The following is an 18,525-nucleotide window of genomic DNA, read 5'->3' as shown; positions in this document are numbered from 1 at the left end:
CTAACAAATCCGTATTTGCTCTATGCTTAAAGCTTTTTTAAATATAAAGCAAATGTTGATTACCAATTTCTTTCATAAAGTTACTGACTTCTCAATACTTTAAAGGAAGCAGTATCCTACATAAGGATCACTGAGCAAGACATCCCAGAAAAATGAGACTGGCCAAAAAATACCAAATCTTACTGTCAAAGCCCTTAATGTTACAAAAGCAGTCTGCCACACTCTCTGCCCCCAGCCCTGGAAGACTAAACAGTCATGTCAGCACTTGAGCCTACAAATAACTGATTAAGAGACAGAAGCAAAAATCTTCCAAGTTCAATGCTGTCCAGCATATTCATAAACAATATGAAAATAGGCAAATAGCAAGGAGAAAAAACTCTGTAGGCAATATAAAGTTATTGAATTAGTCTTTTGTAACTATGAAAGACTGTAGAAGGATATTGAGACATGCAAGAAACCAAAATATGAAATCCAAGCTTAAGTAAAGCAGGTTAAAAAACCCCAAACAAACTAAATTTTCAGTACAGCTACAGGAAACAGCAACCATTACAATAACAAGAGTCCTGATAATTGTGTTAAAGATTTCCAGGTAGCCCTTAGTTCAGTAATACAAAAACTCTGCAAAATTGCCTCCAAAATATTATGAATTTTTAGGAAATAAAAAATAAAACTGAGAGCATTCTTTTTCTTGCTGTACAAATGCAGAGTTTGCCCCAGTTTTAGAAATGCATGGTTTAAATTCTTCTTCATCTCAAAAAATGTACAGTGTAACTAAGATTTCAGAAAATGCCTGAAATTTCTGATGTCTGATTTCACAACGATGTCTATGAAAGAAATTTGATAGAGAGTTAGCTTTTGTATTGAACATGGAGTTTGGTCCTTCTCCCCCCAAAAAACAGACAAGCTCAGCAGCAACTAACAAATGCAATCTTCAAATACCAATTAAACCAAACAAACTAAACCCCCAAATCAACGGCCAACCAACCTCCCCCTTCCAAAATCTGAGAGTGTAGGACGAAAGATTTAAACCAATCCAAAGACATGGAATGACTTGCATAATAAGAATGCTAAATAAGGTACCAACATTCCAGTTCAGAATCTAAAGAATTGTAACAGATGACTACATACTCACAGGTTGCTCACAAAAAATTGCAAGAAATCAGTACTTTATTATTTCTTCCATGGCATGTAACAGGTAGCAACAAATGAAGGTAACAGGAATTTTATTTGAGACAAGTAAATATGATTGTTCATGCAAGGATATACGAAGTTAGTTCTGCCAAGGATTTTGGCATACTAACTGTTTAAGTTCAGCACTCTTGTAAACTTATTAACTTATTTACTCTTGTAAAATTATTAAATTCTAGAGGAACAAAGCTGGGGTTAAAACTCTGCAGCATTTATAGAGCAATCAGCTACCATTTTCTGAATTCTGATGTATTTTCTACTTAACCTCTTCTTAAAAAAAATAAAAATATTAACCTTATACTCCAGGCAGTAGCCATGAATTTCCAACCTTATTGATATACCCCTCACTTTTTTCAGCCCTCCTTTTTTATGCAATGTCTTTTTGTACTTCTTGGGAAAAAACAAAACTGATTTCACAGAAAAAAAAATACTATACCTCTGATCCTTCTGCATTAAAATGATCCAGTGCTTGTTTCCTCAATTCCCCTTTTATTGATCCATCAAGTCTCTAAAAAGATTGAGAACTACAGTTAAAAAGAATTTTTATACTACACTGAATATCAGAGCCACTGCAATTGTCAGCTGCCAAAACTATTATATGAAGGGGAAAAAATGTAAATAAACAGCTCACATTTAATCAGATCATTTAATTCACCTCTTTCACTTCAAAATAGCATTCATCATAGAGCCAGTCCCTTTTAGAAAAAGAAGACAATTTCTTCCATGTTTACTTAACCAAAGGGGTAAAGGTCATATTATCACAAAACTGAAAGGGACTGCTGAGGGTCATTTTGTCTAAATCCTCTACTCAGACAGAGACACCTAAAACATGCTGCCCAAGGTCATGTCCAAGTTGCTTTTGGACCTCAGCAAGAGACAGAAATTTCATAACCTCTAGGCAATGTTCCAGTGCTTTGGCACCCTCATAGTAAAGAAAAGAAATTTTTAATATTCAACATAAAAACTTCTTAGCTGCTATTACCAGCAAGTTTTTTACCTGGAATGGGAATTGACGGTATTTCAGATATTCTGCCAGGATGTCCAGCATCCTTACCATCTGTGAGAAAATCAGGACTCTGTTGCCACGTTCTCGCAGACGAATCAGTAGCTTGTCAAGAAGAATTAGTTTCCCGCTGCTACGTATTAAATGCTACAAAAACCAAGAAGCATACATTGCAAAATAAATTATCTCAACACTAATAGACACTGGGGTATGTTGGATGTCCATCTGAGGTTTGCTTTTTTTTCCTGTTACTGTGGGCAGAGGAATAAAAGGCAAATTCTGACATTCCTGAAGAATTTTACAGTTTAAACGTACATACAATAATATGTAATTAAAACCACACATATTAGTTTACTCAATTCTCTGTCAATTATTCAGTTCCAATTAAAAATCAAAAAATACTTCACTGTAAAAACCCAAGATGCACATTTTGTACATATTTTTTTACCTCATTACCCTTCAACAAGAAATAATGAACTGCCAAAGCTCTATAAAATTCTGTGAAAACTACAGACGTAAAACCTCTCTTTTCTTTTCTATTAAAAAGTGACATTACCTGTAAGGCCTCCTGTTTATTATAGAACTCATTATCATCTGGTGGTTTAATGAGGTAGCAATGGTTGCAACACTTCTTGAGTTCCATCATGATGTTCAAAAAGCCTGAGGTACTGCCTTTTGAACCTTTGCTAAGGGCTTTATAATTCCTGGTTAAAATCCACCTGTGAAATAAGATGTACAATATTAGTAACTTCTAACCATATGTGGGACTAAGAGAGATGAGAGCTGTCAAAATAGGAACAAACAAAAGAAAAAAAGCATCTCCCAAAAGATACTTCTCTCAACTAAAGAAAAAAAGCATCTCTCAATAAGCCAAACAAAAGAAACTACATGAATAGACATTAGACCAACGTAATTCCTGAACCCTTGCGTCACAGAATTTTACTGCTGTGAAACCCCATACTGTAGGGTATATGAAGAAGCCTCGACTTCCATACAGTACACAAACCACTGTAATTCAGTAAATTGTGCATAGACATATCAGTGAAACAGCAGAATATACAAAGAGTTGGTACATACTTGTAGTATTGCTTCTGCAATGCGCTCATTTCCATCCTCAAAATTTGTTCAACTTTAGCAGGTAAAGACTTTTCTACATCTTTTTTAACTCTTCTCAGCAGAAATGGTTCAAGTTCTTTGTGAAGACTTGCATAACCATACTCTCTCCCTTTGCCATGCTCCTCTTCAAAATCTTCCCATGAGGAAAACCTTCAACATAATAAAGTATAAGCACAAAATAGTGACAATGCTGTGAATGACCTGATAAAGCAAAATTCAGGAAGAAAGGTGACACAGACACAGAACATGTATACATATACCACAAAAACACATATGCATTCAGATTTCTTTCCCATTCTCTTCTTTTATCCAATTTCTGAAATTTCACCTCCCAAGAAATTCCAGATATTTTGCCTGTAAATAGAAGAATGGAATTTTCCAGAAATGTCTACAGAATTAAAACTTCTGATTCCATAATGGAAACGTGGAAATGGAATGAAAAAGTGTTTTTCTTTTTCTGCAAGCACACTTGTCTATATGGTTGAAGAAAATTCCATTATTATATTTTATCAAGACAGCATAAAAGCCAGCTCCACGTCTAGAGGATGTGCAAGAGAACAAGAATATACTTAATATATACTTAATAGAAAATATACTAAAAATGTGTCTTGCAGCTTGTATGGTTTAGCTGATGTGTAGCTTGTCTGTACTATAGACTTGGAGAACAGAGCTTATGATCAAACAAATGAATAATGGCTACCTAACCTCAGTGGCTTTGCTTGTAATGTTCTGAGAAAATCAGTAAAATCCATAGCTCAAACCAAATAGAGCGGTGGTGCTTGGCATTTACAAGATGTCTGACAGGAACATGTGCTTTCACACGAGCTCTAGTCTACCTCAGATTTAAACAAGTCAGTACAAAATCAGGCCAATGAAATAAGCTTACCGTATGCAAAATGTATGGGAAAACCAGTTATCTGATCAAACTACCTAGGTATTTGGCATCTTGACAAAAATCTGCTTTCATTAATAGTACTAACGCAAGAAAGAGTCCATCCATTCTCCTTCCCCCAGAGCAAATCTATATGGTTTTTCTCTTGGGCTAAGACAAAACCTTTATCGGTTCAGGGTGAGGTTCTGACCCATACCTCCATCCATCACTTTCGTGCACTGGTAAAATGGGAAAAGCGGACATCTGCTACCAAAATTACTTACCTAAAGCAGCATGAAAAGACACATGTATTTACTTTATGTAGGATATTTAAGCTATCTTTCAGTACAATTCCCTACTTCTACTGATTCTCACTTCACAACACTACTTTGCCATAACAGACTTGACAAAAAATGCTTTCTTACTTTTCTGGCATGATGAAGTGCAGTAAAGACCAAAGCTCTTTGAGAGAGTTTTGCAGAGGCGTTCCAGTAATAAGAAGACGATGGTTAGACTTAAAGTCTATTAAAGTTTTGTATAGAAGAGAGTCGTCATTTTTTAAACGATGAGCTTCATCAACTCCTATGAATGCCCAATTCAGACCACCAAGGAATGACTTGGAAAAGAAGTGGAGAAGGGGGGAAACATTACTCAACACATTACATGATTTCCCACATGATATAATCAATCTATAAACCAAATAATTTCTTAGTTTATTTTAATAAAATAACAGCTATATGTTTTTAGTACTAATTATGGCTTTTACATTTTCCAGGTTCAATGAAAAGCTGTGTAGTCATCCTAAGAAAGCATAAATTAAATTTATTATTTTTAAAAATTCCCAGAAGTCTGACCCAAATTTTTAAACATGGCAGGAAAACAAAATCATTATTGACTTCTTCTAATATAAACAAATTAAGTAAACAAAGCCAAGTGCTTCTTCAATTTCCACATACTGATATGACAATTAACAGTAACTATGTGCAATAACTACAGAGATAGTATTAATACATGTACACATACTCGTGGATGCACAATATCATAGAAAAACTATATGGGATTTCCTAGTTTCCATATTTTTAATATTATTTTGTATCATATTTGGGACTAAAGATTGGGTTTTGTTTTCAGCTCCTTGATGGGGGTCTGCAAAGAAGTAGATCATGAAATTGGGAGATCATTACAGTAATGAGACTCTCAAGTAAACTGAAGAAAATTAAGTGTAAACCACCTCACAAAATGGGAAAAGGCTGAAAACCTCACCATATATATGTAAAACCCAGAAGTGCTTTAAATAAAAGGCCCCTCAAGAAACAAAAATCAAAACCCCAAACTATACACTGTCATACTTCCAAAAGTAAAAACTATCAGTCCATAAATTCAATGGGCCATGAATCAAATACATGCAAGTGTAAAGAGAATTCTATATTGGGGAAATTATTTTTGTCTCACCACAGAAAGGCAATTACCTTATCCTTTAGCAAAATTTCATATGTTGTTAAGAGTATATTAAATTTCAATCGTTTGGTCTGTGGATGCATCCATTCATGAGTTCTTATCTACAAAAAGAAACAAGTAAACTATAAGCTGCAGAAAAAAAAAGTCTTGCTGACTGGGATCAATTTAAATACTGCAACAATGCAGACAATTAACAGCATAAAACAATATGATAACAAAACAGAAGGACAACACACACATATATAATACTTATATATAAAAATGTGTGTATATATATATATATAAACATTCTATACATAAATATGTACACATACATATATACACTATATATATACACATACACACACATAACCATACAAGAACTTTTTACTTTAATGGGTAAGATTAGTAATATTAACAAATCAACGTTTCAGGAAATAAAATAATATCATGATTGGTTTTTTTACATACTTATTTTCTCTATAGCCACCATGGCAGAAGACAGCTAGTTTTCAAATACAAGACAAAATTTTTAATTTTGTTGACTATTAAGCAGAAAGGCTCTCTCTCACACACATTTACATGAGATCAAAATCCAAGCTTTCAATTCATATTTTAAAGACACAGGGCTTCAGCAAATATTTGCTCAGCCCCAATCAAAATATTTGAGATATGCAAACGATAAGAATATGAAGTATGTCTTGTTTATGTACAAGACTTTCCAATGACAAGGAGAAATACTCACCATATTTCTACTAGTTATGTCTCCTAAGTAAACTACAGCATTCATCTGAGGAGCCCAGGTTTGAATCTCTCTCTGCCAAGACGTCAAGGTAGAAAGTGGCACAACCAACAAGAAAGGCCCATACAATTGATGCTCGTGAAACAGATAGTTCAGAAAAGAAATTGTTTGTATTGTTTTACCCAGACCCATTTCATCTGCGAGAATACAGCTATTCCCTCTAAAAAAAAAAAAAAAAAAAAAAAAAAAAAAGAAAAAAAAAGAAACAAAGCTATTTAGGGGAGGTGTGGAGATGGGGAAGGTTTGGATAAAAAGAAATTACTATCTTTTGAGCATAAAACCCACTCATAAAATTTTTCAAGATTTTTGCTGCTATACATTTTGGAGAAATTTATTTATATTGTTTTTCCATAAAAAGATTTCCAACCCCTCCTACTCCCTTAAATTAACAAAAACATTGCAAGTGGTCCTCCTGAATCTAATTTTAAAAGTTTAATACTAATGCTGATATTCCAGAAATGTTTGTTTGGGTTTTCTCATTTTACTATTTTAGGTTTGTTGGTTGTTTTAAAACTATGACTTATTCCATTAAAACTAAAAGCACGTAATGACACATCTTAGCTGTTTTTTGTTGAGAATGGCCATAGACTGATAATTTTGGTACTACTTAGAGCAAAACCAGTCCCTTCAGATCTATACTTTGAGCTTACAGTATGAAAATCTCTAACTTAAAAAAAACCAAACCTACCCAACAGAAAAAAAAATTCAAAACTTTACAAATGCCTATAATTTACACACAAACAAATTTGAGACTACTTACTTGCACCATGAGTGAGCAAGCCAATTCAACCCATTTAACTGATAATCTCTTAACTCTAAACTTTCCTGTCCTCCAATGTAAGACGGTTGCTTCTTCAGTGCAACAAACCGTGGTCTTTGTTTTAGAACCTGTGAAAAGTAAATTGATCGTCAGTCAATGACTGACCTGTAACTGACTGTAATTACCAAAAGATCTTCCTATAGAAAAAGTAACAGCAGGTATTAACTAGGTCATCAACTCTACTTTTTATCCATCAATATAAAAAAGGCCATATAAGAACATCAAGTAGTTTGCAAGTTGAAAGTAGTTTGATTGGTAATCTAAATGTCACAACATGAGTGACATTAACTCACTCAAAGTTTTCTTTTAAAATAAACCCATCTCTGAACACTACCGAAAATGCAGGGGACTGGTATATACAAAATCTACTCTCAGTAGCGCTATTGTCCATCCATTCTACTATACATCATTATTGGTATTCTGAAAAAACTTCAAAAAAAATTTGTAATATGTATTTGATATGCAGATTAAAAAAAAAGTCACATTTATACCATTGCAACTGATGCAGTAGTTTGAACTTGGCCAGGAGCCAAGCTGCCACCCAACTGCTTACTCACTTCCCTCCCTAGAGGGACAAGAGAGAGGAGTGAAAAGGCAAAAACGAGAAAAAAATTTTGGATCAAAATAAGGAGTCTACTGGGTGAAGGGAAAGCACCCACCTACTCAAAACAAAAAACCCTACAGAATAAAAAATAAAAACCACACAAGTGACAGAATGTGAGCCACACATCAATTCACCAGCAGACTGATGACCAACAAATCTCCAGGCAACAGGCAGCCCCTGCTCAGCCTACTCAATTTACTATTGAGTAAGACATTAAATTGCACCAAGCACCACTCTGGTCATCTGGAGTTCAGCTGTTACTCGTGTGCTCCCTCCTGGCCTACTCATGGTGGGGATGACACAACAGGACACAGAGAAGCCGCTATGCAAGTGCTGTGCAGCAACAGTCAATATCTGTTACCAAAACCATTTAGGTCACAAATCTAAACCACAGACTGCAGAAATTGCTATGAAGAAAATTAACCCTATTCCAGTCAGACCCAATACAATTGATTACAAATCCATTGCAAATTACCTACTCACCTTGCAGTCTTTAAAGGGAGTGGTCTTGGACTGATTTCTGCTGAAGTACTCATCAATGCGTGCCTGAAACTTTTTGGCAATGAGAGCTCCATCCTCCCAGCTACATTCAGAGTAAGGCAGACCCTGCCACTTACAATAGTAGTCTGGATAACCAGCAGCTGATTTCTGATTTGAATGAGCTGCAAAAATGCACCAGAGATCAGCATTTTACTTCCGTACTGTAGGAAAACATTCATTTGAGGTAATAATAAAACAGAAGCTGGACCCATACAGACAACCTGACAGCTCTTCTCTACCTGAATTTTTGTTTGGTATTAAAAAGTTTGTGATATCAATATTTTACATTTCTTAACTACAAATACAACAATATTGAGAACATACAGAATCCTTGACATGGATTTCTGTCCACAAGTTTGTAACATACCAATTATTCTTTCCACTATCTGGTATTGTTTATGTAGATCATCTGTAAGCTCCTGCTGGCAGTTGTAATATTCCACATCCTCTGGAGAAGCATTTTTCAGCCTGGAGTGGGAATTAATTTACAACACTTATTACACCATATACTTCTAAAACTAAGAAAATTCAGCAACTCTACAGCTCTGAATGTAATCATCCCATGAATCTTGCCTGGAAAGCTTTTCTGAAGGAAGAACTTAAAAATCCCTAGTACAAAATGGCTGTGTGTGGCCTAAGTGCCTCACCATTAATGACCAAAAATACTTATTGCTGAAAATAAGTATTCTCCATTAGTTGCTTGACTAGTACCACAGGTAGCTGTAGTAGCTGTGTCTCTGGATAAGCAGTACACTTCACAGGTATTTTCATGGAATATAGTCAGGGTGGCTCACTCTGTAAGAATCCATCTAATGATTAGTTGCTAAAAATCCCACCAGCATTCATTGATTATATTAAACATACTAATAAAACTGGACACTAAAGAGGTGACTTTAAAGTGTGTCTATTTCTTCATGTTTTTATTCTCAAGCTTTAACCTCAGGTTTCAGCAAAGAAAACTGAATTCTTCAAAGTAACCTGAAACAGGTAACACACCAACAAAACACTGATCATTGCAGCAATTCCTAAAGAACTCAAATCAAAGTATAATGGAAAAATTACTAAAGCTACAATTCATTATTCATTTTTAAACACTACCCATCTTGTTAAAACTCCTTTTATACCACACAGACACAAAAACAGATATACACACCAGATTCAGAGATTATTTTACTGGAACATCTTAAAAGGGCTTTGGCTTTCAAAGTTTTTATCTTTCCACTGCACAGGCACTCAAAACTATGTCCTCAAAACCAGATAACATGTCTCAGAAACACAACAGAACACCTTGAGTTTTTCAAAATAAGTATCATAAAAATAAAAAGATTCACCATCGTTTTGTTTCCTGATCCTTTTTCTTGTAATTGTCAAGTTTCTTCATTCCTTTAACGTTTTGTTGCTTCAGTGTTTCCTCAGTTTCCCAAGTGTTGTGGATGTGTGACCAACCTTTCCATTTAATAAGATACTGTACTTCTGCTGGCTCCTTTGATTTTTCAAACCCAGCATTTGGGTCACCATCTGCCTCAACTGCATATATTGTGGTTGCAGCACCTGTGGCTGAGAAAGAAACCACATCATATGCCTTGAGTAAGTGTGCACTGTCATAAGTTAACCAGTTAGAAATGTAGTAAAGTAACTGGTGGTAATTTTAGAAAAGCATATACTTGACTAGTGTCTACTGCACTCATGTCATTACTGTTATTTCAAAGATTATGATGTAGATATATTAACACATGCACAAGTAGTCAAGAGAATCAAAAAAGCAACCAAAACTTCTACACCTAACCTGCAATATCTTACCTTTCCTCATGAGAATTTTATTTGTATTCCCTGTTTTTAAAGCAGTCATTAGGAAATGCTCCATACTAACACTACTTATCATCTTTCTGTTACACTATTCTTATCTCTGAGCATAAAGAAGACATCTGATGTTATGTCTGATCAGCCTCAAAACACGAAAAACTTCCTAACAGGGATATGATAAATCTCCCGCTTCCTAAACAAGTTTGTTGCTTGTCCTGCCTCTGTTATCTTATGAGGTAAAAATTATAAAGTACAGATTAAGTACAGACTGTATTGTAGCTGCAGCATACCAGCAGCAGGAAACAGGCTCATTTTGGTGAGGACAGGTTACAGAATCACAGCATATTCTGAGCTGGGAGGGACCCACAAGGATCATGGATTCCAACTCTTAAGCCTGTATGGGGCTCAAACCCATAACCCCGGGGATATTAGCACCCAGCTCTAACCAAGTGAGCTAATCTCAGTGCTGTTGATAAGGAAATGAGATCAGCAAGCTGCTGGAGCAGATGGAAGTCACAGAGAGGCAACGCTAAAAAGCAGCAACATTGTCTGGGCAGGAAGAATGAAAGAAGTTTAGTTCCTAAACTAAAGTGTCTGTACTGTTAGCAGTAACACCTTATACTGGAGCAGGGTATGGGATAGCATGAAGAGGGCATTTGAGAGAAAAAAGGAGTACAAGTTCTGAGATGGGTCAGTAACTTTAGACAATAGGTGTAACCAGTGATGTAATTAATTACACTTTTTAATGGACAATAGGTGTAATTAATGCCCCTGAAGTGCAAGTGGCTTCACATTTGGGTAGGGTTTTTTCATGTGTTTGTTTTCATAATCAAGAATCCTAGTATGGGAGAACTGATTAATTGGGACAAGGAGCAGGCTGAGGTACTCAGTAACTGTTTTGCCTCAGTCTTCACCAGCAAGTGACTCAGCACACTAGAGAGGAAAAGTCAGGGAGGGAAATGAGAGAAGGAAAAATCACCCACTCCAGGAAAAGATCACATTTGAGACCAATTTAGGAACCAGAAAGCGCACAAGTCCATGGGACATGATGGGATACACCTACAGGTCCTGAGGAAACTGACAGAGGAAATAGCTAAGCCACTACCATAATTTTTGAGGTCATGGTGGTCCAGGGATGTTTACACTGACTGGAAAATGAGAAATATAAACCTCATTTCTGAAAAAGGGAAAAAAAGGAAGACCCCAGGCTCTGAGGCTCCCACCATAAGAAGGATGTGGGCTTGCTGGAGTACATCCAGAGGAGGCCACCAAGATGGTAAGAGGGCTGGAACATCTATGGTATCAAAACAGGCTGAGAGTTGGGGCTGTTATGCCAGGAGAAGAAAAGGTGCTGAGGAGGCTTTACACCACCTTCTAGTACCTAAAGGAGGCTACAAGAAGGCTGGAGAGGGACTTTAGACAAGGGCACATAGTAGTAGGACAAGGTGTAACAACTCTAAACTGAAGGAGAGTAGGTTTAGATTAGGTATTGGGAAGAATTCTTTGCTATGATGGGGATGAGACACCATAACTGGTTGCCCATTACACCCAGAGAAGCTGTTTATTTGCCAGGCCTGGAAGTTAAGTGTTCAAGACCAGGTTGGAATATGAAAGATAAAGCAGTATGACTGTTTTGTAACTTTAAAACTATTGCTCTTTAACTTATAGCTGAGAATATGCGTTGGAGTTGTACCATGATCTTAACAAGGATCTTAAAAACACTTAAAAAAAATACCTCCTTTACGGCCAACTCGACTATCCATAAATTTCTCTATAGTTTCAAATTCATCTTCTTCAGGTTGTGGAACATCTTCTCCACAAACTTCTAGCAAATCATCAGAATCCGTCTTGGTTTCTTCAGCTTCTTTGTAACTAATGTTGACTGTTGCCTGGCGACGAGATCCCCTCTTATCATAATCATCATCATCCTCCTCATCATCATCATCCTCTGATGAATCAAGTTGCCTCTTTTTTGGTCCTGCACTCTTTTTCCCACTTTTTGGCTTAATTCTTGAAGACAATAATGTATGACACAACAATGATGTTTCAACAGGGACAACAATAAATCTTCTGCATTGTTTTCTGAATACACGTATGTAATGAATGTTCAATTACTTTGCTTTCATTTAAAGTAGACAGGAAAAGGTATTCACTAGAAAGCATTAATATATTATCATATCATGTATATTAAAAAAAAAGCCATTTTTTTTCTTCAGTAAGTATTACTGTTTTCAGTTGCATGTATAGTAGTAGTAAATACTCAATTGCTTTTCAGAAATAGTACCAGAGCATTCAAATGCCCAGCTTCTTACCTGGTTGGAGGTTTCCGGCTTTTGACCTTGTTTTTTGGCTCATAGTCAGATTCACTCTCTTCACAGCTGCTTTTCTCCCTGTCTTCCTCTGATTCAGAATCTGAACCAGTTCCTGATACCGATCCTGATCCTGACATTTGCCAGTCTTCACTGTACATGATGAAAGACAAAACAGTAATTTCATGCTGTTGCATTTTCTAGAACAGTTATCCATCCATGAGGGATCTGCTGTAATTTCAAGACTCTTCACAGAAATAAAAATCTTGTAACAGTTACGTCAGTTGATGAGACAGAAAATTGCCCTCAGTGAATATTAGGTAAGTAAACAAATGCTCAATGGCATCAAAAGGATTTAGACTAAATTTTTTGTTCTCAAGAGGTAGATTTAAAATCTAAAATAATAAAAATCTGGATTTCTATATAAACTTCAGGATGAAGAAATGAATTAACATGACATTAAGAAAACAAAGCACTTAACAAGTCTAACTGGAAAGATAAATATTCATCAGAAGTTAGACATGTTCTTATCATAAAGTCCTATCATATTGTATTCTGGAGAGTCTCACATTGTCTAATGCCTATGGTCTCTGTGGGCCATGTAAACAACCAGCAACTTTGGCACAAGAATTGAAAAGTAATAGAGGCAGACTTAAGAAACATAGAAAAACCTGAACTGCAGCAACTGGTGAGTGGCACTGGCTCCCAAAAGTTCCCACTAAACTCTGATGTCAGTGCTTTGCAGCCAGGCAAGCTACCATGAGTAAGACATTGGTGACTGACTAGCAGGATTCCCTGGTTTGAGATTTTTTACTTTGTGATAGGAAAGATAAGGGGTACAGTATCTTGATTCAAACTCTTGACTTAATACAGGAAAATTCAATCTTAATAGTTTAATTAACAATTTAATAAAGTTATTTAATATCAAAACTAGAATAACGTTTAAGCATGTCCAAGGAAAGGAAAAAAGGAAACAAAAGCAACTCCACAAAAATCCAAAAGAAAAACCATCTGGCATTAACTAAGGGATTCTAACTTGAATTTGCTTTAAGACAGCCTATTTAAGTAGTTTCCCACCTCCAGGAGAACTCAAAAGTAAACTGCAATGAAGTATTTTAGAAATAAAAGCACTGATGAATGTTTTCAAATAATACTGCAGACTCTTTTGCTGAGAAACTAGTGTGATAAAGATGACCATTTGGGAGTTTATTTTAAAAATTAAAAACTGTAAATGAAAGATCAAGACAAATTAGAAGGAGAACTTAAGCATTTCAGAATGAGGAAATCAAGCATAAGCTACAAGCATCTGTCTCTACAGTAAAAAAGTGTGCTATTACTAGGAAAATATCTTACTCTTTATGTTTTTTCTTCTTGGTTTCACTGGATGAGTCATCAGCTGAATCTTCACTACTCGAGGAGTCCTGCAGGGGGATGAAATAAACCAAAGCAAATTCATTATTACAAAAAGAATGAAGTACTTCTAACAAGTAGATTTCAAAAAGATACATCACTTTCAAACTGGAGGCATATTATTCATGTTTTACCCTCTTCATGCCTTGCAGTTTAGCTGTTAGAATACTGCTATTGTTTTTGTATTTATCCATCTATGCCAATACCACTCTGGAGAGCACCACATAAAATCCCCATCTTAAAAAATCAACAGTGTACCTACATAAACACAGTCATGGTCTAAGCTGCTCCACATTAATTAAGATTATGTCTCTGTAAAAATCCTAATGAAAACTCCTACCCTTTTCACCTCCTAGGTGAAAAGCTTTTTCACCTGCCATATTTGCTCACATTAAAACACCAGTTTAAGAAATTTTGAGAACAGCATGCCCCTTCTTTCTTTACAATAGAAGAAAAAAACAAGAACTCTCTTAAAGTTAAATTTTCTTAAGGCCAATCATTGTTGTAAATTTAGTATAGAGTAACTTTTATCCTGAAAAGCATCTTTCTGGAAGAAAGTGCTTAACATTTACAGATTATCATGATAAATTAGCAATATAAATTAACATGATACGCGATTAAGTTTCCTGCTTAAAAGATGAGCACCTAAATTAGACAAGAACAGAAATCCAACTAAATGAGTGTGTCTACATGGAAAAGTCTTTGTAATATAGGACAAAAAGACTGCTTTACAAATAAATTACATTTCATAGTTCCGCTTAGTGTTCTTAAAAGATGTTCCTACTGCAAAAAATCAACATTTCTTTAGCCTACGATTTAGGTTTTGAAATACCTGGAATGCAGGCCTCATTTTTAAAATACAAGAATTCTTTTGTAGCAACTATTGCAAGACTTGTAAAAATTAGTTTTCTACTTCATACAGAATTTCTGAAAACTACAACTGACAGCTTTTACTAAAAAACAGATTGAAAAAATATTTTAGTACTTTTATTTGTCTTTGCAAAGCTCAAGAATCTAGAAATACAATTTATGTCAGTACTGTGTGGCTTGAAAATTTTGTCCAGGCAACACAGAATATCTACCTAAAACAAGCACAGAATCAAGACTGCTATAATTTTGGGACAACTGACTTGAAAACATGTAAATCAGAGATATCTTTTTTTAATATATAAAAATGTCAGTTATTTGAATCTTAATTTTATAGACTAACCCCAGGCTTCTAGGTACACTCAGAGAATATAAATTTGCTCTATGTAATTTTATTGCAATGTGTAAGACAACGAGACAGGCATGTGTACATTTTAAAAATTACATTAATCACCTCTTCTGAAACACTATCTGATGAGGCCGCCTTTTGTTGCTGTTGCTGCTTCTTGAGCACTGCTGATCTTTGCACAGCAAGTATGCTTGGACTAGACTTCCAAAACTAAACAGGAATAAAGATGCAAGAGTCAGTTAAACACGCTGAAAGAGTCAGTTAAACATCCTTTATTTTCCTAAGCATCTTATCAATTAAAAAATTTCACTACAAAACACTGCATCAACTAACAATATCAGACAGCTTTTTAAAGTTGTAAGATTTCTATAAAACAGAATGTTACATGCTAATCACCAAGATAACTACTGAAACATGTCTAACTATAGTTGTGTAGGCAATTGTTAAAGCAAAACTTTTTAAAGTACATTTTTAAATTCAAGCAGATAAATTCTTTCAGATTGCTTAACTTCTATGATTTTGTTTTAAACAGTAATAAATACATGGGAAAAAATTTAACAGAGAATTCTTAGCAGTCTTCAGTTCTTGGTGTAACTAGTGTATGACATTCTTCATAAATATGGTATACCAGTCCATAAACATAGGAGAGTGCAGGTAATTCTGGCCCACTGGATTTAAGAGATTTCTCAAGAATTTCACCACTTTTTCCTGCATTTAGCTGACTCAGTGATAAAGAAAGGTAAGTGTAAACTCGAAATTTTTATACAATTATTTTTTTGATACAATGAAATCAAACACTAGAGAAACAACAGAATTCAGGAATAACATGTGTATCTTTCTCTTCCATAAATTCGATTAGACTAGTATATGCTTCTGTATGATGAAATTTAGGTAGGCTTTTAACTCAAAATACTTACAAATGTGAGAATTTTAAAAGCACAAATTTAAGTAGTTACATGAGAAACTTGCCCAATGTTTAAGGCAGCAAAGTACATGCTTTCACTAATAAAATCAAGTTAAATCTAATTAAGAACACTTCAGTACCTTTTTTTTATTTTTTAAATGAACATTTCTCTTCAAAATAATTTAAGAAGATTTTTTTTTTCAGTATTTCCTTGCCACCTCCCACCAAAGGATTAATTTATGTATCTTGTTTACCTCAGATCCATCAAGTTTTGGTGGTTTAGATTGAATTTGTTTCTTCTCTCTGGATGTGTCAGACTCTGATTCTGACTGAGAGCCTGACTCTGAACCAGAGTCAGAGTCACTGCTGCCTGACTGGCTGCTGCTTCCATCACTACTGCTTCCAGAGCTTGAACCAGATCCAGAAGCTGATGCTGACCCAGAATCATCGTCTGATTGGCTGCAATGACAAGTCAGTAGGATATTACACAACTGCCAAAGTAACAGGATTAAAAGAAAAAAATGTCACCTTAGCTTTATCTATAACTCAGCTGTTAAGTTAGATGAGACAAATGGGTAGCATGCAAATGGAGGCAGTCAACTAAGTAGGCTGAGTTGAATAAAGCTAAAAATAAACAGGGAATAAGAATTCAAAGTGTAATTAGATACTCTATGTGAAGCCAAAATAAAGCAAAACCATTCAAATTAATATGGCACTGTCACACAGGAGAATTAAAAGTGGCAGAAATGCTTTGTAGCCACACAAACTGTTGAGCTTCACCCCCTTCAAGACCCATGCTTAGCTCCATAAAATGCCAAATTAGCTAACAGTTTAGTCTGCTTCACAAAGGCCTATACAATATTGTTTTCAATCTTCACAAATCAGTGGTAATCCTTAAAACAAAACAAGAAGATTATGCTTTTCTGTTAGAAGAGCAGCACAAAATTTGTCAGAGGTGGTATGACTTGTGCCAAAGCACTTTCCTTGGCATACACTTGACCTGTCTAAATTATTTCATTTGCATATTCATTTTACACCAGATTCAACATCATTAGAACATACATTAATTAAAGATATGTATTTTATGACCACTCAAAAACTACAGCATTTATTTTTCTGGAACAACTTCACAGAGCAGATGAATTTGAAACTTCAGTAAAACTCCTCACTAGATTACTATTGCATTTCAAAGATAGCATGAGAAAGAAACACCACATGACAAAACAATTTCAGACTATGTACACGCTGACATAAACACTTAAAATCCAGAGCAAACATGAAGCCAGAACTGAAAATGTTAAAGCTAAAACTGTATCAAAGCTCAGCTGATCTCTGCCAGCACAATTCATCTGGCTGACAGTCAGCTGGAGGTGAGGTGGGGGACAGAGAAGATTGATCATCTCTCCCAGAATATACTTAACTGACTATTTTAAAACTGCAAAATAAAGCAAAAATCACTCCTCTGCTTTTGCTGCCACCAACAAAAGAAATGAAGCTGTTCATTAACGGATCCCTGCAAAGTGCACCTCCATCAGCCATCTGCAACCAGCGACCACAAAATAAAGAAAGCCAAAGCAAACACGGCAAAGCTTCCTTACTCTGAAGGGCAAGATGTGAAGAAACATATTGCTCCTGGGTTCCTTGCACTTGCTGAGAGGAAAGCTGGGAAACAAGAAGGCTGCTCCAAAATTTCCAATATTTTACATCAAAGTCTCACTTCAGAGAGGTGCTAAAAAACTAACCTCACCTGCCCAAAAAGCAGGTTACAGAATATGATGCTACAAATGTATGACCGGAGGTTAAATGACACCAGAAATTAATGGTACTCTGTGATTGTCTTCTTAAGAGATTTTCATTGTAAGAGAGCTTTTGCACACAAGTATTGCTTTACCTTAAATACTGGGTGAATCATACCTTTATAAAACAATCATATTTCTCAGCAAAGCCAAGTGCCATAAGTACATGTGAGGGGGACTACAGAAGGCAGCACTAACTGTAAATGAAGATATATAGAAGACAACTCAGCATGGAGAGACACAAGTAAACACCAGCCAAAGTTCCAGTCATAAAAAGTTACCAAAAATACGTAAATCCTACAGAACCTTGAAGGAGGGGAAAGGAATCAAGTTATTCATGCAGGACAAGGCTTGCTCAAAGAGGACAATAATGTGGATTACCAAATCAAAAAATTACGCAAAACACGAAGCCATATGGATGGCAATTAAGTTAGCTTTCCATACAGCAGTAAAATAGTTCACACTGTGAATAGTGCTAACCACAGGTTCAATCGCATATAGAGACAGGCAACGAAAACCAGGCGCTTGTTTTCTAAAGGAGCATGGGGAAACTAACACTGGAATAAGAAAGACATCTTGGTCAATTTGCTAACATTATAACAAACATCTAAACCAGATACAGAAGAGAATGTGGAGAGAGAACAGAAAAGATGGGAAAAATTAGTTTACTTAGATAAGTAAGCAAGAAACACACTGATTAGATAGA

General features: G+C 35.5%; 1 protein-coding gene across 3 annotated transcripts in view; it reads right to left on the bottom strand.

The window, feature by feature from the left end:
- The window catches only part of CHD1 (chromodomain helicase DNA binding protein 1), a 52,206-nt gene that overhangs the window by 18,657 nt on the left and 15,024 nt on the right, over positions 1 to 18,525 (bottom strand). For 2 of the 3 annotated variants that reach the window (XM_083884588.1, XM_083884586.1), the window contains exons 2-17: positions 16,278 to 16,482; positions 15,225 to 15,329; positions 13,847 to 13,914; positions 12,497 to 12,646; positions 11,920 to 12,194; positions 9,713 to 9,938; positions 8,749 to 8,849; positions 8,325 to 8,503; positions 7,178 to 7,305; positions 6,361 to 6,577; positions 5,648 to 5,737; positions 4,604 to 4,794; positions 3,269 to 3,457; positions 2,748 to 2,910; positions 2,186 to 2,338; positions 1,625 to 1,696 (exon numbers count right to left, since the gene is read on the bottom strand). In XM_083884588.1, coding sequence (XP_083740714.1) covers positions 1,625 to 1,696; positions 2,186 to 2,338; positions 2,748 to 2,910; positions 3,269 to 3,457; positions 4,604 to 4,794; positions 5,648 to 5,737; positions 6,361 to 6,577; positions 7,178 to 7,305; positions 8,325 to 8,503; positions 8,749 to 8,849; positions 9,713 to 9,938; positions 11,920 to 12,194; positions 12,497 to 12,646; positions 13,847 to 13,914; positions 15,225 to 15,329; positions 16,278 to 16,482 — 2,512 coding nt within the window. The remainder of the gene's footprint in view (positions 1 to 1,624; positions 1,697 to 2,185; positions 2,339 to 2,747; positions 2,911 to 3,268; positions 3,458 to 4,603; positions 4,795 to 5,647; positions 5,738 to 6,360; positions 6,578 to 7,177; positions 7,306 to 8,324; positions 8,504 to 8,748; positions 8,850 to 9,712; positions 9,939 to 11,919; positions 12,195 to 12,496; positions 12,647 to 13,846; positions 13,915 to 15,224; positions 15,330 to 16,277; positions 16,483 to 18,525) is intronic. The other variant, XM_083884587.1, reaches the window with a different exon arrangement.

This window comes from Zosterops lateralis, assembly GCF_965231275.1.
Source record: "Zosterops lateralis genome assembly, chromosome: Z".
Lineage (NCBI taxonomy): Eukaryota > Metazoa > Chordata > Aves > Passeriformes > Zosteropidae > Zosterops > Zosterops lateralis.
The sequence above is the reverse complement of the archived record's forward strand: the minus strand, read 5'-3'. Positions and strand labels throughout refer to the sequence as shown.